Here is an 18718-nt window from a genome sequence, read left to right on the forward strand (position 1 = left end):
GGGGGAGGGAGCGGGAGCAGACGGGATAACTCGTGCGGCCATTTTAAACGCCGGACCTATCTTCTCCGAGTTTCCACCGGGCGGTCGGGTTGCCAACTCTGGTTGGACGAATTCCTGAAGGTTTCATTACCCGACCTCCCGCCCCCCCCACACACCTACCATTGGTCGCCTGACACGCCCGTTCTCACACGCACGGTCCTCCCCCCATCCAATCGGAGAGCAGACAGGAGCTTAATTACCCGATTGGCTGATGCTTGACTTTCAGTCAGCCAGCCTTTTTATCCCTTCTGCAATATTTTGATAACTAATAAATGAAACCGTTCAAAGAAATCACGCACAATCTTTCTTTGAAAGGTCCCTACGATTTTTCTCCTGAATTGCTGGTCCCGGAGATTAATCTTCAATTCCTGGAGACTCCAGGGCAATCCTGGAGGGTTGGCAACTTCTAATCAGGTGGGCAGGGTTAAAATCTGGCCCTAGCTCAATCTGTAGCAGGAGGCCGGGAGAGGATCTGTGTGTTGTGGCCTGTAACAGTACTAAGCTTCCTCCGTTGAATGACTGGAAGCTTTTACATGGCTCTTATCTGCTCTCTAGAGAAGCAAAGAAAAAACAGGACAAGCCCATGGTTTGTCAGGAGGAGGAGGAGGAGGAGGGGGGGGGGAGAGCTTATGAATTATTCATGACACTCGCCTGTTTCATTGGACACACTACTTCCTCCAGCTGATTGCCAATGTGATCAGAGGCTGGCGTTAGCCTGAAGCAAGTCCAGACAGATCTCCTTTTTGCAGCCTGCTTTTAGGCAAATGTAGGGCTGTACCTTCAAAACCAGTCTGCACCACAGCAAAAACATGTGATTATAAAGGGGAATTAGAGCCTCCTCAGCACAAGGACGCAAATGCAACCCTGTTGGAAAATGAAACTGCAGGTAATGCCTCTCTCTCTCTCTCTTTGTCTTTGGGAGTTCCTCTTCGCTGCTCGGTTCATGTCTGTCCACCACAACTCGGGCAGCTGAAGGGAGGAAGCTGTAGACGTAGTTGAGAATTACACTGTCAATTCTTAACACAAACGACATTACGTACAAAGCCCTGACGGAGGGGGACATTCAGCTTTATAATTTAATGTGTTTTTTTTTTGCTAATTGCTTTGATTAAAGTCCAGCCTTTCTTCCTGGTATTGGCCTAGTCTGATTTTTTTTTAAACAGCTAGCATCAATTTTTGTTCTGGTAGGAAATTAGATTTGATTGTTTTATTAAACTAACTGGATGAGTCAAATGAATATGATTTATTATTAAGCGCAGTCATAATGCTGCTGTTGCGTTTTTTTGGTTATGATGAGCTGGTGTGTTAGACCCTGGGGGGGGGACAAAGCTCTCAGAACGCAGCACCTCATTCTTTGTCTCTCTTTAAATCTCTTTTCTCTGCGAAGCTGCGGCTTGTACCAGAGGGAACAGGCTCATCAGATGAGGGGAGGGTGGAGGTGGAGGAGTGTCGAGTTTTAACAAAAAGGGGGTTGATGGAGTGGGTGCTGCACTGGTGGACTGTGAGGCTGAGCCCCTTTCTGTGTCTGTCTGTCTCTCTCTCTCTCTCTGTGTCTGTCTCTCTCTCTCTGTCTGTGTCTGCCTCTGTCTGTGCTCTCTCTATGTCTCTGTGCCTCTGTCTCTGTGTGTCTGTGTCTCTGTCCCTCTCTCTGTGTCTGTCTGGAGAGCCCAGCTCCTAAACATGGACCTGGGTTCTGAGCTCTCATTCGTGTCTAATCAGCTTTTTGGCTCAGAGAATCTTCAGGGCAAATCCCCGGCTGAGCCCAAAAAACCTGATGCAAAAAGGGGGGAGCGGGTCGATTTATTCCTTTTAGTGCAACCTCTGAATTTGCTGCATGTTTTTTATATATAAATTTTAAAACAAAAACAAGGGGCAGAGTGTGAGTTACTGCCCCGGGACCGCCTGATGCTCGAACCCGGCAGTTTTGGCGTTCAGTCCCCCTCCCAGCGGGAGATTAGCGAGTGTCCACCCGGGCTTTAATGCACTGAGAGCAGGGATCGCGGGCAGTGGCCGAGGACACAGGCGGAAAACCTCCTTCACTTCACCATTCAAGGCTCGTATTCTCAAAGGGTAATTTATTCAGTGCGTCACACACTAATTTCAAGTGAATTTTAAAAGCGGTTGAAATGGTTTATATTTTATTAAGAGGAGTTGGGGTTTCCCCCCCCCTAATACCTGAGTTCTGTCCTTTTTCATGATGGAGCTGGGTTGTGAATAATCTTTCAGATTGACCAGGCTGAAGCTGTGAAGTCTAATCTAATATTAGAAGGATGACAGGAAGATAGAAAGACAGACTTGCATTTATATAGCGCCTTTCACAACCTCAGGACGTCCCAAAGGGCCTTACAGCCAATGACATACTTTTTGAAGTGTAGTCACTGTTGTATGAAACTCAGCAGCCAATTTGCGCACAGCAAGCTCCCATAAACAGCATGGTGATAATGACCAATCTGTTTTAGTGATTTACTTTGGCTTCAACGGTTAGTCCACTCTGAGAGGCAACCCTGTAACACAAATAACCCGGATAAACCCTCCTCGGGAGGGTTTTATTGGTCCCGGCAAAGGCAAACCCCGAACTGGCTGCCACGAGCAGCACTTGCATTGGGTCTGCCACCTTGGCTCAGGGCTGGAGCAGGCCGGGCTCTGGGTCCACCCATGCGGGCCCACTTGTTCAAACCTCCCCCGACTCCCTGACAGCTTTCGAGGTGCGTTTTTGCTGACTCCCACTCTGCAGTGTGACTGGGATAGATCGGCAGCAAGGGAACAAAGGCCCATCACAGAAACACCTCCATCATACAGTACTCTAACTGCTCACATCCAGACCCTTGAACCCTGCTGCATCTCAGTAAAAATACAATCCAGACCTGTCAACATCTAACAGGGGTGTGGAGCTGGGCAGCTGGTGTTATAGGGTGCGTGTCAGTGCTTAACCTGCACTCTGTTTATTCTTGGTAACCTTGCCAGCTGTAGTATTGGTACCAGCACAGCACTGACTAACCCACACAACCAGTGGGGAGGGAGGAGCATGAAGAGAGCTTCCTATGAATATTTTTGGCCTGGTTTATTGGGAGTCCTCTGTAATTTATTTTTACAATTATAGCATATATAATATATAAAAAACTTCATGATTGTAGTTATCTTTTAGAAACAGCCATTGTTGATGGGAGCTGTTTATTCTCTAATAAACTTCAAAATGGAGACTGGAGCTCAGCTGTCTGCGAGTACAACACTAACTAACCTGGAGTATAGCTACTAAGATGGTGTTAACTAACCTGCAGCGTAGTTATTCATATCACTTTAACTAATCCATAGCATAGTTTCTAGTACAGTATTAACTGACCTGTATTGTAGTTACTAGTACATGTCTAACTAATCCATAATATAGTTACTAGTGCAGCACTAATTAACCTGTAGCCTGGTTACTGTGCTGGTAACCTGCATTGGTGAGATCTCTATGTTCAGTCTCCAAGTGTCCAGCTGTCTCCCAGATGGTCAGTTTTTTTTGGCAGTTGTCAGTTTATTTAATTTTAAGGATTTGTTCTTTTAATGAAGAGCAGGCAGAATAAGTGAGTGTGAGCTCCCAGTGCAGGTTCACAATAGAAGTTCAAACTGTAGGAGGGAGGGAGGCAGTGTTGGCAATAAGCTTATTGAGAGTACTGGTGATAGACGGATTCTTTTGCCTTCAAAGATGGTGAGACTTGTTGGAAAGACAACCAGTCTTGATTACTGAGCTAGATTAATCAGGCCAACACAAGAGAGGAAAGTTCTTGCCGACACTACACAGACCCAAACAGCCCATCTGCTGCTCACTTACTGTTTCTCCTTTACCATTAGAGGCCTACACCACCATGTATCGCTGCTCACCAGTTCCACATTTATATTACAGGTTGTGCTTGAGTGTATCCTTCTATCTCTTTCACCCTGCTTCCTCTTGTCTTGTTCTACCTCAGTTCTTTGCCATTCTGGAATCTTCCACATGGATGGACATAGCCTAATCAGTGCAACAGAAAAAAAGACTTGCATTTATATAGCGCCTTTCACAACCTCAGTACGTTCCAAAGTGCTTTACAGCCGAAGAACTACCTTTTTGTTTGAAGTGTGTTCACTGTTGTAATGTAGGAAACGCAGCAGGCAATTTGCGCACAGCAAGATCCCACAAACAGCAATGAGATAAATGACCAGATCATCTGTTTTAAGGTGTTGGTTGAGGACTAAATATTGGCCAGGACAGTGGAGAGAACTCCCCTACTCTTCTTCGAATAGTGCCATGGAATCTTTAATGCCCACCTGCGAGGGCAAACAGTTCCTTGGTTTAATGTATCATCTGAAAGGCGGCACCTCTGACAGTGCAGCACTCCCTCACTAGTGCATTGGGAGTGTCAGCCTGGACTATGCTCAAGTCTCTGGAGTGGGGTTTGAACCCACGGCCATCTGACAGAGGTGAGGGAGCCACGGCTGACTGCAGTTAGACTATTACGAGTCTGGCCTCTGGCAGTCGAGTTGCTAATTCTTGATGTGCATGATGGATCACAGGTGTTGGAGATGGAACTTGTCAAGTTGCTAAATGTGACAACAGTTACAGGATATAATTGCTCTTCTCCCAACTGCAAACTTTAAGTGTCAGCCGGGGCTCAGTTGGTGGCACTCTCACCTCTGAGTCAGAAGGTTGTGGGTTCAAGTCCCACTCCAGAGATTTGAGTGCATAAGCCAGGTTGACACTCCAGCACACCGTGGGAGTGCTGCATTGTCGGAGGTGCCGTCTTTCAGGTGAAAGGTTAAACCGGGGCCACTCTGCCCTCTCAAGTGGATGTAAAAGAACCCATGGCACTATTTGAAGAAGAGCAGAGGAATTCTTCCCGGTGTCCTGGCCAATATTTATCCCTTAACCAACACCTTAAAACAGACGATCTGGTGATTATCACATTGCTGTTTGTGGGACCTTGCTGTGTGTAAATTGGCTGTCGCATTTCCTGCATTACATCAATGACTAAACTCAAAAGTACTTCATTGACTGTAAAACACTTTGTCCCAAGGTTGTGAGAGGCACTATATAGATGCAAGTTCATTCTTCTTTCTAACTGTTGTATCGGTTAAGTGTTGCAGGACAATGCCATCTCTCCAGATGGTTTTGAAGAGTCTGTGTAGCCCATCAGTAAGAGCTCCACAGCCACAGTTGTTAACCTCTGCAGGGATTCCATCTGGCCTTGGAGCTTTACTGCTCTTTGTTGCCTTAATAACTTTACCTACATCGGCAATTGTGGGCATCTCATCCATTTTATTATGTTGTGGCTGCTGTGTGACTATCAAAGGCTTGGCCCATATGATGCTGGCCTGTTCAGTTGTTCCTGCATGATCTCGGCCGTTAACAAGGTTGTCAAAATCCACACACTTTTATGTGCAGTGGGTGTACTTGGGGCTGTCGCCTCTCATTGTACATGATAGAAGCGCTCTGTCATTCTGGTCACCTAGGAATTGGATTTCACCAGCGGCTGCTCGTATCCTAACTTGCACCAAGTCCCGTTCACCCATCACCCCTGTGCTCGCTGACTAACAAAGGCTCCTAGTCCAGCCACGGTGGAGCCAATGGTGGAGCGATGAAAATCGGGGATGTGCAAGAGGCCAGAATTGGAGGAGCGCAGAGATCTCAGAGGCTTGTAGGCTGGAGTAGATTACAGAGATTGGGAGGGGCGAGGACACGGGACGAACACAAGGATGAGAATTTTCAGTGAGTGTTACAAAGCTGAAGGCATTCCTCTTTCTGTATAATTAAGCCAGTGCCTGATGCCTATTCAAAAGGTGTTACACCTCAAAAGTTCAGTTTGAAACACAATATCGTTCTTAGTTTAAATCCCCTATGGATTAAAAAAATCACTGTCAAACTCAGGAGCTAAAGAAAGCTACCAATTACAGGCCAACAACTACTACAAAAGCACCAAGCAAATCGTTAAACAATTGTTTCTGACTATGGGCATCCATTTTGTTGACCGAGCTAACTTTACACACTTAAAACATAAAAATGCAAACTTATATCAAACGCCTAAAAACTTAAATAATTCACACAACAAAATACTTTAAAATTGCCCAAGTGTTGAGAAACTTGCCCAGTAAGATTTCCTCCTGAGGCCTAATGTTTAGTGGGAGCCTGAAGCTTGAGTTTGTACTTGGAGCTTGCTTTGTTCAGGTGACCTTTCACCTCCCTACAGGTAGCAAGCTGCACGACCTTTCCAAAAATTCAGAAGGTCAACCACATTGGTGTTGGACCGGAGTCACTTATAGGCCCAGATTGGGTAAGGACGGCAGGTTTCCTTCCCTATAGGACATTAATGAACCAGTTGGGTTGTTATGACAATCTGACAGCTTCACATTCACTTTTACTGATTTTTTTTTAAACTGAATTCAAATTCTTAAAATGTCTTGGTGGGATTTGAAGTCACTGGTCCAGTGACATCACAACACTACTGTACCGCTTTGCACATTTTGGCTGCTGTGTTTGCCTACGTTATAGCAGTAATTACATTTCAAAAACATTTGATTGGCTGGGAAACGCTTTGGGACGTCCCGAGGAGGTGAAGACGCAAGTTCGTTCTTTCTTAAACTGCAATAGGTCTCAAAACAATCGGGCGGGTACAGAACCTGGCAGAGCAGCAAACAGGAAAACCAGTAACAGAGGGTAAAGAAAAATTAGCAGTGGAGAGGAAATACAAAGAGAAATATTGAAACAGGTGTTAAAACAGATTGTCAATTGAGCAACACAGTTCACTTGAAATTAGTCCAGGCCCAGTCAAATGCTAAAAGTAAGAAATAAGAAAACAACGGGAGTTTATCCACCATTTACAAAGTTCAAAAACCAAAGATGGTGGTTTCATATTGAGGACAGCAGAAGAAAATGGTAAATTCAGGGAGTGTTTTCTTCAATGGAAGGAATAGAAACATGCAGAACAGACAACCAGCAAGGGTGGGGGGAGAACTTGGGTTGCCAACTCTGGTTGGATGTATTCCTGGAGGTTCCATCACATAATCTTATACTTCCAACTGCCCCCCCCCCCCCCACTCATGTCATTGGTCACCTGACATGCCCGTCTTTGCAATGCCCCGCCTTCCCATGCCCATTGGAAACCGAACAGACTCTTCGTTACCTGATTGACTGACAGTCAAGATTCATCCAAACAGCCATTGTTCCCATTGCCAATATTTTTATGACAAATAAGAAAAAGTGTTCAAAGAAAATGAAAAAAAACACTTTTTTTAATGCCCCTATGATATTTCTCCTGGGTTACTTGCAGACGAGTCCTGGAGATTAATCTTTAATTCCTGGAGGGTTGGCAGCCCCTCGGGAGAACGGAAAAAGACAGGGTTCAGAAAGGGATTGGACAAGTTCCCAGAATTCTTGGGGTCCTGAGCACCAAGATCATTCAGACCCCCTCCCATCCCCCGCACACCCCGAACCATTAAATCACAAGCGTGCAGTAAAATGCATGATGAAATAGGCCGCTACAATGTCGACACTCTGCATTAATAATGAAGCAAATCGTATCACGGAGATTCTTATTACCTTTGCTTCTAAGGTTCCTCATCTCACACCAACTAAATGTTGTGTAACCTGTGAAATGCAATGGCAAGTGTCAGTATTTATATTGTAACCAATCTGCCGACCTGACCCCTGTTGACAGTATTTTTAAATGCTGGAATATTTTGAACCAGCAATTTTCCAATGCTGTGGTGAGTTTTGAAGTCATTGGGAATCAGGGGGAAAACTCTTCATTGGCTGGAGGCATACCTAGCACAAAAGAACATTGTAGTGGTTGTTGGAGACCAATCATCTCAGCCCCAGGACATTGCTGCAGGAGTTCCTCAGGGCAGTGTCCTAGGCCCAACCATCTTCAGCTGCTTCATCAATGACCTTCACTCCATCATAAGGTCAGAAATGGGGATGTTCGCTGATGACTGCACAGTGTTCAGTTCCATTCGCAACCCCTAAGATAATAAACTCCCTTCCTAACAGCACAGTGGGAGAACCTTCACCACACGGACTGTAGCGGTTCAAGAAGGCGGCTCACCACCACCTTCTCAAGGGCAATTAGGGATGGGCAATAAATGCTGGCCTCGCCAGTGACGCCCACATCCCATGAACGAATAATAAAAAAAATGAAGCAGTCTGTGCCCGCATGCAGCAAGACCTGGACAACATCCAGGCTTGGGCTCATAAGTGGCAAGTAACATTCGCGCCAGACAAGTGCCAGGCAATGACCATCTCCAACAAGAGAGAGTCTAACCATCTCTCCTTGACCTTCAACGGCATTACCATTTCCGAATCCCCCACCATCAATATCCTGGGGGTCACCATTGACCAGAAACTTAACTGGACCAGTCACATAAATACTGTGGCTACAAGAGCAGGTCAGAGGCTGGGTATTCTGTGGCGAGTGACTCACCTCCTGACTCCCCAAAACCTTTCCACCATCTACAAGGCACAAGTCAGGAGTGTGATGGAATACTCTCCACTTGCCTGGATGAGTGCAGCTCCAACAACACTAAAGAAGCTCAACACCATCCAGGACAAAGCAGCCCGCTTGATTGGTACCCCATCCACCACCCTAAACATTCACTTCCTTCACCACCGGCGCACTGTGGCTGCAGTGTGTACCATCCACAGGATGCACTGCAGCAACTCGCCAAGGCTTCTTCGACAACACTTCCCAAACCCGCGACCTCTACCACCTAGAAGGACAAGGGCAGCAGAAATATTGGAACACCACCACCTGCACGTTCCCCTCCAAGTCACACACCATCCCGACTTGGAAATATATTGCCGTTCCTTCATCGCCGCTGAGTCAAAATCCTGGAACTCCCCACCTAACAGCACTGTGGGAGAACCTTCACCACACGGACTGCAGCGGTTCAAGAAGGCGGCTCACCACCACCTTCTCAAGGGGCAATTAGGGATGGGCAATAAATGCCGGCCTCGCCAGCGACGCCCACATCCCATGAACAAATTTTTTAAAAAAAGGTTTTACTGGGGGCTCCATATTTGGCTGGGCCCCCTGGACATGGAACCCAAAGGTCTCTGCAGGTTCCTGGGATCTAGAGATGTTTGAGTTAGAAATGCATGAAGCTGATTTTGAGGGAGGGTGGATGGAGAGGGCAGAGGGACCTATGTGAGGTTGTAATGCATTAGACTATTAGTGAGGAATAGTGGGGACCATATGTAAAAAGCGGTGACTTCTGCAATCTATTAACGACATGTTCAGTGTTCGAGTTTAGTTAAGATTTTCTAATGGTTAATAGTTGCTATTCGTTGATCTAGAATGTCTGGGGGAGGGGCATGAATGATCAAGTAAAGAAAGAACGACCTGCATTTCTATAGCGCCTTTCACAACCACAGGATGTCCCAAAGCGCTTTACAGCCAATGAAGTACTTTTGAAGTGTAGTCACTGTTGTAATGTAGGGAGCGCGCCAGCCAATTAGCGCACAGCAAGATCCCACAAACGGCAATGTGATAATGAACAGATAATCTGTTTTAAGTGATGTTGGTTGAGGGATAAATATTGGCCAGGACACCAGGGAGAACTCCCCTGGTTGTCTTTGAAATAGTGGCCATGGGACCTTTTACGTCCACCTGAGAGGGCAGACTGGAAGTTTGTTCTTTCTAGTAGATCTTTGTGGCATTACACGTATAGTCTAGGATCTAGAATGGGGTCTTTGATGTTCGAGCCCAACGTTGCCGCAGCTTAACCATGCTACAGCCAACTTACTGAAGCAATGTCGCAAGATAGAAATATTGACTATTACAGGGTAGATCCAGGCCTCACCACTATAGTGTTCATAGTGGGAAACAGCTCCCTGCTGTCGCTCTAGCCTGAAATAAGAATTTCAATTAAAAACTACCAAATCTGTAGGAAATAAGGGAGGGAATATTTTATAGACAACAGAAAAAGAGAGGTTATGGAGAGGGAGGAGGGAAGAATAAACAAACAAATAAAATACTTTCACCCTTGGTAAATCCATCCTGGGAGGCAGAGCAAAAAACAATTGTAATATAAATAACCTGAGAGGTTTTGGGGAGGGAAGAAAAACAAAGTACTTTCATATTTTGTAAAGTTACCTCGTTACATTTTTATTTTTTTGATTTTTTGCTTTGCCTATCACAGTGGACGCAAGGAAATTTGTCCCATTCTCAAATCTCCAATGACCAGGGAAGCGGTCATCAGAAATGACACTGGTCTGACTGATTGACAGAGTTCAGATGTTTCAATGTGCTTTGCAAACCATCAATTCCCCTGAGCAATGGGAATAAAAAAAACTCAGTGCAAACGACAAGTTTGGTGTAGAATTTTTATTTAATAGCTTAAACTGTATAAATTAACTATTAAACTTATGCAGGAAAAAATACCATTTTTTTTTAGTTCTGAGGCCCCTCACTTGAAAATTTTCTGCCTGGTTGTCATGGGACACAAGTTGTCACCGTGCACTCTGGGTGTTGTAGTTCTATAGAGAGAGGGTGACAGCTAAACATCCCATGACTCATTCAGCTCGCACACATTGAACTTCTTTCAACAGGAGCAGAAGTTTCCGCACTGAGGGACTTGAGCAGAACCGAAGCCCCAGAGAGAGAGAGAGAGAGGGGGCCTTGGAGGGATTTCTAAGATTAAGTGTTTATTAAGATGAGGGAGGGTACCCTGGGTAATGGAACACTTCCTCATTCAGGTATCCCATGTTTGCATCGAGCACTCTAAGGGAAGGGGTAGATCCAGAGTAAAGCACCCTCTACTCTGCTCCAACAAGAAATGCTCCAACATCAGGAGAGCCCTGCCTACTGGACCAGTGCGACAGTTCCTTGCCAGCCATCTTTAGGGACTTTCTAAGTGAAATTGTCAACTCATTGACAAAGGCGGGTAGTTTTGTGTTGTGGTTCCACAGAGACCTGTCATTTTTTTTTCCTTTTCTAGCCGGCTGGTGTGTGACTCATACAGAAACCAACCACCATGTTTACGAGTCTCTAAACCAAAACTACTGAGAAATCCATACAGTTTAAGTTTCTATAGACTGCAACCTCCCCCTCCAAGGAACACACCTCTCGGTGCACGTTGGCAAGAGGCAAAGTTTAGGGACACTCCCACGGTATGCACAGCACTCAGTTAGTTAGAGTCTGCTGGGGCACGTGAGACAACCCATTTCTCACACTGCTGTCTGTCCGGAGCAAGATATTTGACTGTGAGCGGAGTATCATCTTGCCTTACATTCAGCAGATTGTGGTTCTCCGCGGTCGATGTTTATATTTGCCAGTCTGTAACAGACTCGTCTTGTCTCTGGCTTGTTTCCATAATGAAAGGCATTTGCAAATAGATAGGTCTTTAGCCTAATTCACAATCCACACTCCCAGCGAAAACCACACAGCTTGGTTTTTGACGATGTTGGTTGAGGGATAAATGTTGGCCAGGACACCAGCGAGAACTCCCCTGTTCTTCTTCGAAATAACGCCATGGAATTTTTTATGTCCACCTGAGGGGGTAATCGGGGCCTCTATTTAACATCTCATCTGAAAAACGGCACCTCTGACAGTGCAGCACTCCCTCAGTACTGCAATGGGAGTCTCAGCCTGGATTTTGTGCTCAAGTCTCTGGAGTGGGATTTGAACCCACAACCTTTTCACCCAGAGGCGAGAGTGCTACCCACTGAGCCGCAGCTAACACCTTACTGTCAGGCTTCAGCCTACATGGTTATCAGGAGCCGAGTGGGAGTAATCCCAGCCTCCAGAGACAGGTCTACCCTTTCAGGTCTCGTTAATGAACCGAGCTGGCTGGCCAATTATTGACAGTGTCTGCGGACCTGCCTGGCTCAGACATCAGTTTACAGAGCCTGTCGCAGACGGCGGACTCGGTTCCAATCTTCCATCACCAGGCATGTCATCTTGGAGCCACCTCCTCATCATCTTCCACAGAGGGAAGCCGCTGGAAGGTCATTAGACAACTGAGAAGTGTGGGCTTGAGCCCTTGCTGTGTGGGCAACAGGGACCTGGCATTCCTCACAAGCACCGTGGTGAGCAGGGCCACTCACGTAAAATATCTGAGGCCATTGCCCCCAGTGTCCTCATCACACACAACTGCCATTGCTTAATGGTCCCACCAGTGGACGTGCGGAGCTCCAATAGCAGATGCTTGTCTCTCAGTGACCCAGACTTGGTTGGCACCAAGCCATGGATATATGGACGTGTGTTTGCATATCAGGCCTCCTGTTAATGGCTTCCAGCAACTGTTGTCCCAAGCATTAGCGTTTTCTCATTAGCTTCCTGAGAGACATCTGCCGACAGTGCAGCCTTGGGATGTGACAGACACCTTGATATTGCAGACATCCAAATTGAGTGCTATGTGCCAGGGTTACTCATCACAAACAAACATCATCTCCAACAAGAGAGAGTCTAACCTTCTCCCCTGGACATTCAATGACATTACCATCACCGAGTTCCCTGCCATCAACATCCTGGGGGTCACCATTGACCAGAAACTCAACTTGACCAGCCATATAAATACTGTGGCTACTAGAGCAGGTCAGAGGCTGTGTATTCTGTGGTGAGTGACTCACCTCCTGACTCCCCAAAGCCTCTCCGCTACCTACAAGGCACAAGTCAGGAGTGTGATGGAATACTCTCCACTTGCCTGGATGAGTGCAGCTCCAACAACACTCAAGAAGCTCGACGCCATCCAGGACAAAGCACTCGCTTGATTGGCAACCCATCCACCAACTTAAATATCCCCTCCCTCCACCACCGGTGCACCGTGGCTGCAGTATGTACTATCTACAGGATGCACTGCAGCAACTCACCAAGGCTTCTTCAGCAGCACCTCCCAAACCAGTGACCTCCGCCACCTAGAAGGACAAGGACAAGGACAGCAGACTGGGAACACCATCACCTCCAAGTCTCACACCATTCGGACTTGGACAAATATTGGCTGTTCCTTCATCGTCGCTGGGTCAAAATCCTGGAACTCCCTTCCTAACAGCACTGTGGGAGAACCTTCACCACATGGACTGCAGCGATTCAAGAAGGCGGCTCACCACCACCTTCTCAAGGGAAACTAGGGATGTGCAATAAATGCCGGCCTCGCCAGCGACGCCCACATCCTGAGAGTAAATTTTTAAAAAACTGTTTAATCCAGCTGCTCCTGTAAAGGGCTTGATGCAGAGACACGCCCATCATAAGGCTGACTCCTCTCCCTCCAGGTGCTTATTGACAGATCAGTATAGGCCGGGACCCTCCTCCCAGTGACCATCTCCCATCTGGGCAGAAATTAACCTAAAGGCTTGGTCCTGGGCCTTGGAAATGGGCCGTGAGGTTGAGAGATGGTGAATTTATTTCGCGTGTAGGAGGGGTACAGTCAATGGACAGAGGAACTTTCAACCCCATGAGTCCAGCCTGGACTTGCACTCAGGCACCAGAGGTGAAAGGGCTGTAACTTAATCCGTTATACCACCCAGTCCCCTGAGCAATGTCTAATGTGATTTGTGTATTGAAAATTAGCCTAATTCTCGGAAGGTTAGTCTGCAGTATAGAGGAACAAGGTCAAGTCTGAACTCCAGTTTAATAAACAGAGGAGCCTCGTTTCCAGAGGGGCCTCGTTTCCAGGATAACCTCGTTTCCAGAGGGGCCTCGTTTCCAGGATAACCTCATTTCCAGAGGGGCCTCGTTTCCAGAGGGGCCTCGTTTCCAGAGGGGCCTCGTTTCCAGAGGGGCCTCGTTTCCAGAGGGGCCTCGTTTCCAGAGGGGCCTCGTTTCCAGAGGGGCCTCGTTTCCAGAGGGGCCTCGTTTCCAGGGTGGCCTCGTTTCCAGGGTGGCCTCGTTTCCAGGGTGGCCTCGTTTCCAGGGTGGCCTCGTTTCCAGGGTGGCCTCGTTTCCAGGGTGGCCTCGTTTCCAGGGTGGCCTCGTTTCCAGGGTGGCCTCGTTTCCAGGGTGGCCTCGTTTCCAGGGTGGCCTCGTTTCCAGGGTGGCCTCGTTTCCAGGGTGGCCTCGTTTCCAGGGTGGCCTCGTTTCCAGGGTGGCCTCGTTTCCAGGGTGGCCTCGTTTCCAGGGTGGCCTCGTTTCCAGGGTGGCCTCGTTTCCAGGGTGGCCTCGTTTCCAGGGTGGCCTCGTTTCCAGGGTGGCCTCGTTTCCAGGGTGGCCTCGTTTCCAGGGTGGCCTCGTTTCCAGGGTGGCCTCGTTTCCAGGGTGGCCTCGTTTCCAGGGTGGCCTCGTTTCCAGAGGGGCCTCGTTTCCAGGGTAGCACAGTTCCTGTACATCACCAGTTTGAGGGCTAGAGGCGCAATTCTTCAGGAAAACCTACAATTGCAGTTTGAGAATATACTGTTATTTTATTGAGTTCCACTGATGCCGAGCAACAATGAAAAGAAGGTCATCAGTTCAATTCTGGATCTACAGATGTATTCCCCCCACCCCCACACACACATTGGTCTCAGCCAAAGCAGCAGTACGGAGGCTACAACTAGCCGTAAAATAGAATCCGTGGGTCAGTTGATCGCATTCTTGCCTCTGAGTCAGAAGGTTGTGGGTTCAAGTCTCACTCCAGAGACTTGAGCACAGAATCTAGGCTGATAGTGCAGCACTCCCTCAGTACTGCACTAGACTGTTGGAGGTGCTGCCATTCGGATGAGATGCTAAACCGAGGCTCCGTCTGCTCTCTCAGGTGGATGTAAAAGATCCCATGACACTATTCGAAGAAGAGTAGGGGAGTTCTCCCTGGTGTCCTGGTCAATATTTATTCCTCAACCAACACCATCAAAAACAGATTATCTGGTCATTATCACATTGCTGTTTGTGGGATCTCGCTGTGTGCAAATTGGCTGCCACATTTCCTATATTACAACAATGACTACACTTCAGAAGTACTTAATCGGCTATAAAGCGCTTTGGGACATCCTGAGGTCGTAAAAGGCGCTATATAAATGCAAGTTTTTTCTTTTTGTAGTGGTTCAGTGGGGAACTGCTCCACATAGTATGGGACTGACCCATACAAAGAAGGGAGGTCCCAGCTATCGTCCCTGGACATTGCTGAGTTAACTCAACTCCAGTGGGCTGGAGGTGGGAAGCTAAAACTGGCAACTCTGGGCTAGGGAGGAAGAGAATCAGAGCGGCTTATTACTCAGTGACTCCTGCTGGAAAGTGTCTGTTGATATGTGGTGAGGACAGGCTCTTGCATTTGTGTGATGGCTCCCATGGTGGAACAGCTTGTGTACTGTCTAGGCACATACATGTAGTATGATCAATTCAGCCAGGTGCTGAATGTGTCCCATTATAAACTTCCCTGTACAAGTCAGTACAGGGAGGAGAGACTCTGCGGCAAAAATGGTATTTATGTTGGCTGGCAACTAGACTCATGCTTTTTTTATTTAAAAGGTAAATATACCATTTCTGAAACTTCAAAGGAATAAAAAAAACGTGTTTTCAGCTTTGTGGTATGTAGCAATCTCACAGGGCTGCTCCTGGGATGTACTGTCTCCTAGCAACTGTCGCACAGATGATTTCCATTGTGGCTCGTTCCAGATTCAGATTGCCAAACCAGAGAAACCCTGAGTTCACATTAGCACTGTGAGTGCGAAGGGCTTCTCGGTGTCAAGTAATCATGTATCCTGAATCATGCATGAAGAAAGCTGTCTTAGTCGGGAATTATTTGTCTTCACTTGGAACATTGGCGTATCGGGAATGTGCAATGTTAGAGAGGCTATAGGGCGTATATGACCCCTTGGGGCATTGCTCCCAATAAGGAAGTTATGTGTGTCTCCCTAAGAAAGACTAGCATTAATTCAGAACATTTCAAGGTCTCAAGACGTCCCAAAGAGTTTTACAGTCAATGAAGTACTTCTGAAGTGTAGTCATTGTTGTAATGTAGGAAACGTGGCAGCCAATTTGCGCACAGCAAGGTCCCACAAACAGCAATGAGATAAATAACTAGATAATATGTTTGTGATGTTGGGTGAGGGATAAATGCTGGCCAGGACACCGGGAAGAACTCTCCAACTCTTTATCAAAAAATGCCTTGGGATCTTTTACGTCCACCCGAGGGGGCAGTTACTATTGAACCTACTTCCTCTACCCTTTCAGGCTGTGCATTCTAGATCATAACAACTCGCTGCATTAAAAAAAAATTCTCCTCATCCCACCTCTGTTGCTGATTACCTTAAATCTGTGTCCTCTGATTACCGACCCTTCTGCTACTGGAAACAGTTTCTTATTTACTCTATCAAAACCCTTCATGATTTTAAACATCTTCACCTTCTCTGCTCTGAGGAAAACAATCTCACCTTCTCCAGTCACTCCACCTAACTGAAGTCCCTCATCCCTGGTCCAATTCTAGTAAATCTGCTCTGCACCCTCTTTACATCCTTCCTGACGTGTGGTGCCCAGAATTGGACACAATACTCCAGCTGGGGCCTAACCAGTGATTTATAAAGTTTTCAGCATAATTTCCTTGCTTTTGTACTCTATGCTTCTGTTTATAAAGCCTAGGATCCCATGTGCCTTTTTAACAGCTTTCTCAACTTGTCCTGTCACCTTCAAAGATTTGTGTACGTGTACCCCCTTTACAATTGTATCATTTAGTTTAAATTGCCTCTCATTATTCCTACCAAAATGCTACGACTCCATCCCTCTCCCTGGCCACTATCTGAAGCTGAACCAGACTGTTCGCAATCGTGGCATCCTATTTGACCCTGAGATGAGCTTCCAACTCCATGTCCACTCCATCACCAAGACCGCCTACTTCCACCTCCATAACATTGCCTGTCTCCGCCCTGCCTCAGCTCATCTGCTGCTGAAACCCTCATCCATGCCTTTGTTACCTCTAGACTTGACTATTCCAATGCTCTCCTGGCCGGCCTCCCATCTTCCAACCTCCATAAACTTGAGCTCATCCAAAACTCTGCTGCCCGTATCCTAACTTGCACCAAGTCCTGTTCACCAATCACCCCTGTGCTCACTGACTTACATTGACCCCCAGTCCGGGAATGCCTCGATTTTTAAAATTGTTATCCACATTTCCAAATCCCCTCATGGCCTCCACCCCTCCACCCCACCCCCCACCCCCCCCCCAATCTCTGTAACCTCCTCCTGCCCTACAATCCTCCGAGATCTCTGCACTCCTCCATTTCTTGCCTCTTGCGCATTCCCGAATTTCTTCGCTCCACCATTGGCGGCCGTGCCTTCAGCTGCCTAGGCCCTAAGCTTTGGAATTCCCTCCCTAAACCTCTCTACCTCTCTCTCCTCTTTTATGACACTCCTTAACACCTACCTCTTTGACCAAGCTTTTGGTCACCTGTCCTAATATCTCCTTATTGTCATAATTGGAAACTTTGAAATTATGCACTGTAGCCCCAAGTTATTAATCAATATATTTCATCTGCAAACTTTGGAATCATACCCTCTATACCCAAGTCCAGGTCATTAATAATATATCTAAAAGAGCAGTGGTTCTAATACTGACCCCTGGGGAACACCACTGTATACTTCCCTCCAGTCTGAAAAACAACCGTTCACCACTACTCTCTACTTTCTGTCTCTTGGCCAAATTCATATCCACGCTGCCACTGTCCCTTTAATCCCATGGAACTGTACAAGATTTTAAAAGGTATAGGTAAGGGTCATCTAAAGCACAACTTCAAGTTACGTCAAAACATTAAAACAAGAAAGCATAGGCTAAAGCTGGTGAAAGAACAATTTAGTACAAATCTCAGGGAGGATTCACACAAAGTGATTAACAGTTGGAATGGTCTTCAAGATAGCACCATGGAGGAGTAAAGCTTAGTCATTAGGTGACATGAGGGAGGGAGCTGGTAATAAACTTGATTTTCCAGATGGATGGGCTGAATGGCCTCTCTATATTTACCGGGTGACCTCGAGAAAGGAACAATAGCACAGATTCTTGTATTAAGTCACAGTGCCGTGAAGATCCCATGCTAACGAGAAGGTTAAACACACACATTGTCTGGAACCTTTAGCAGTTTTTACACTTCCATCACACGCACCTTTATTGACATTAGGGTTGCCAACTCTAATTGGACATAATCCTCGCGTGACGCCCTGCCTCCAACTGTCCCGCCCCCAAGCTCCCGCCATTGGTCACCCGACACGTCCATCCTCACGGAGCACTGCCTTCCCACAGCCAATTAGAAAGCGAACAGACTCTTAGTTACCCGATTGGATGATTCTTGACTCTGTCAAACGGCCCTTTTTTTTCTCATGTCCAATATTTTTATAACTAATAAAAGTGTTTAAAGAAAATTAAAAAAGAAATACAATTTTTAATGCCCCAATGATTTTTCTCCTGGGTTGCTTGCAGCAATGTCCTGGAGATTAGTCTTTAATTCCTGGAGACTCCAGGGCAATCCTGGAGGGTTGGCAACCCTAGTTGACTTCAATCCATTAACAAACTTCCTAACAAAAAAAAAATGCTGGAAATACTCAGCAGGTCAGGCGGCATCTGTGGAGAGAGAAACAGAGTTAATGTTTCAGGTCGATGACCTTTCATCAGAATCTGCTGAGTATTTCCAGCTTTTGCTGTTTCTATTTCAGATTTCCAGCATCTGCAGTATTTTACTTTTGTCCTTAATATATACAGTTCCTGAATTATTCTGCATTGGACAATCAGGACTGGTTTACAAAGTAACTCTCCTTTAACACAGCAGAGGACCAGG

General features: G+C 46.6%; 1 protein-coding gene across 1 annotated transcript in view; it reads left to right on the plus strand.

Moving 5' to 3' along the window:
* The first annotated feature begins 743 nt into the window (after positions 1-743).
* The window catches only part of marchf8 (membrane-associated ring finger (C3HC4) 8), a 42441-nt gene continuing 24466 nt past the window's right edge, over positions 744-18718 (plus strand). The window contains exon 1 of the mRNA XM_067972379.1: positions 744-925. Within this exon, the coding sequence (XP_067828480.1) occupies positions 896-925 (30 nt within the window). The 5' untranslated portion in view covers positions 744-895. The remainder of the gene's footprint in view (positions 926-18718) is intronic.

The sequence above is a fragment of the Heptranchias perlo genome, chromosome 36 (assembly GCF_035084215.1).
Source record: "Heptranchias perlo isolate sHepPer1 chromosome 36, sHepPer1.hap1, whole genome shotgun sequence".
In the NCBI taxonomy this organism is placed as follows: Eukaryota; Metazoa; Chordata; class Chondrichthyes; order Hexanchiformes; family Hexanchidae; genus Heptranchias; species Heptranchias perlo.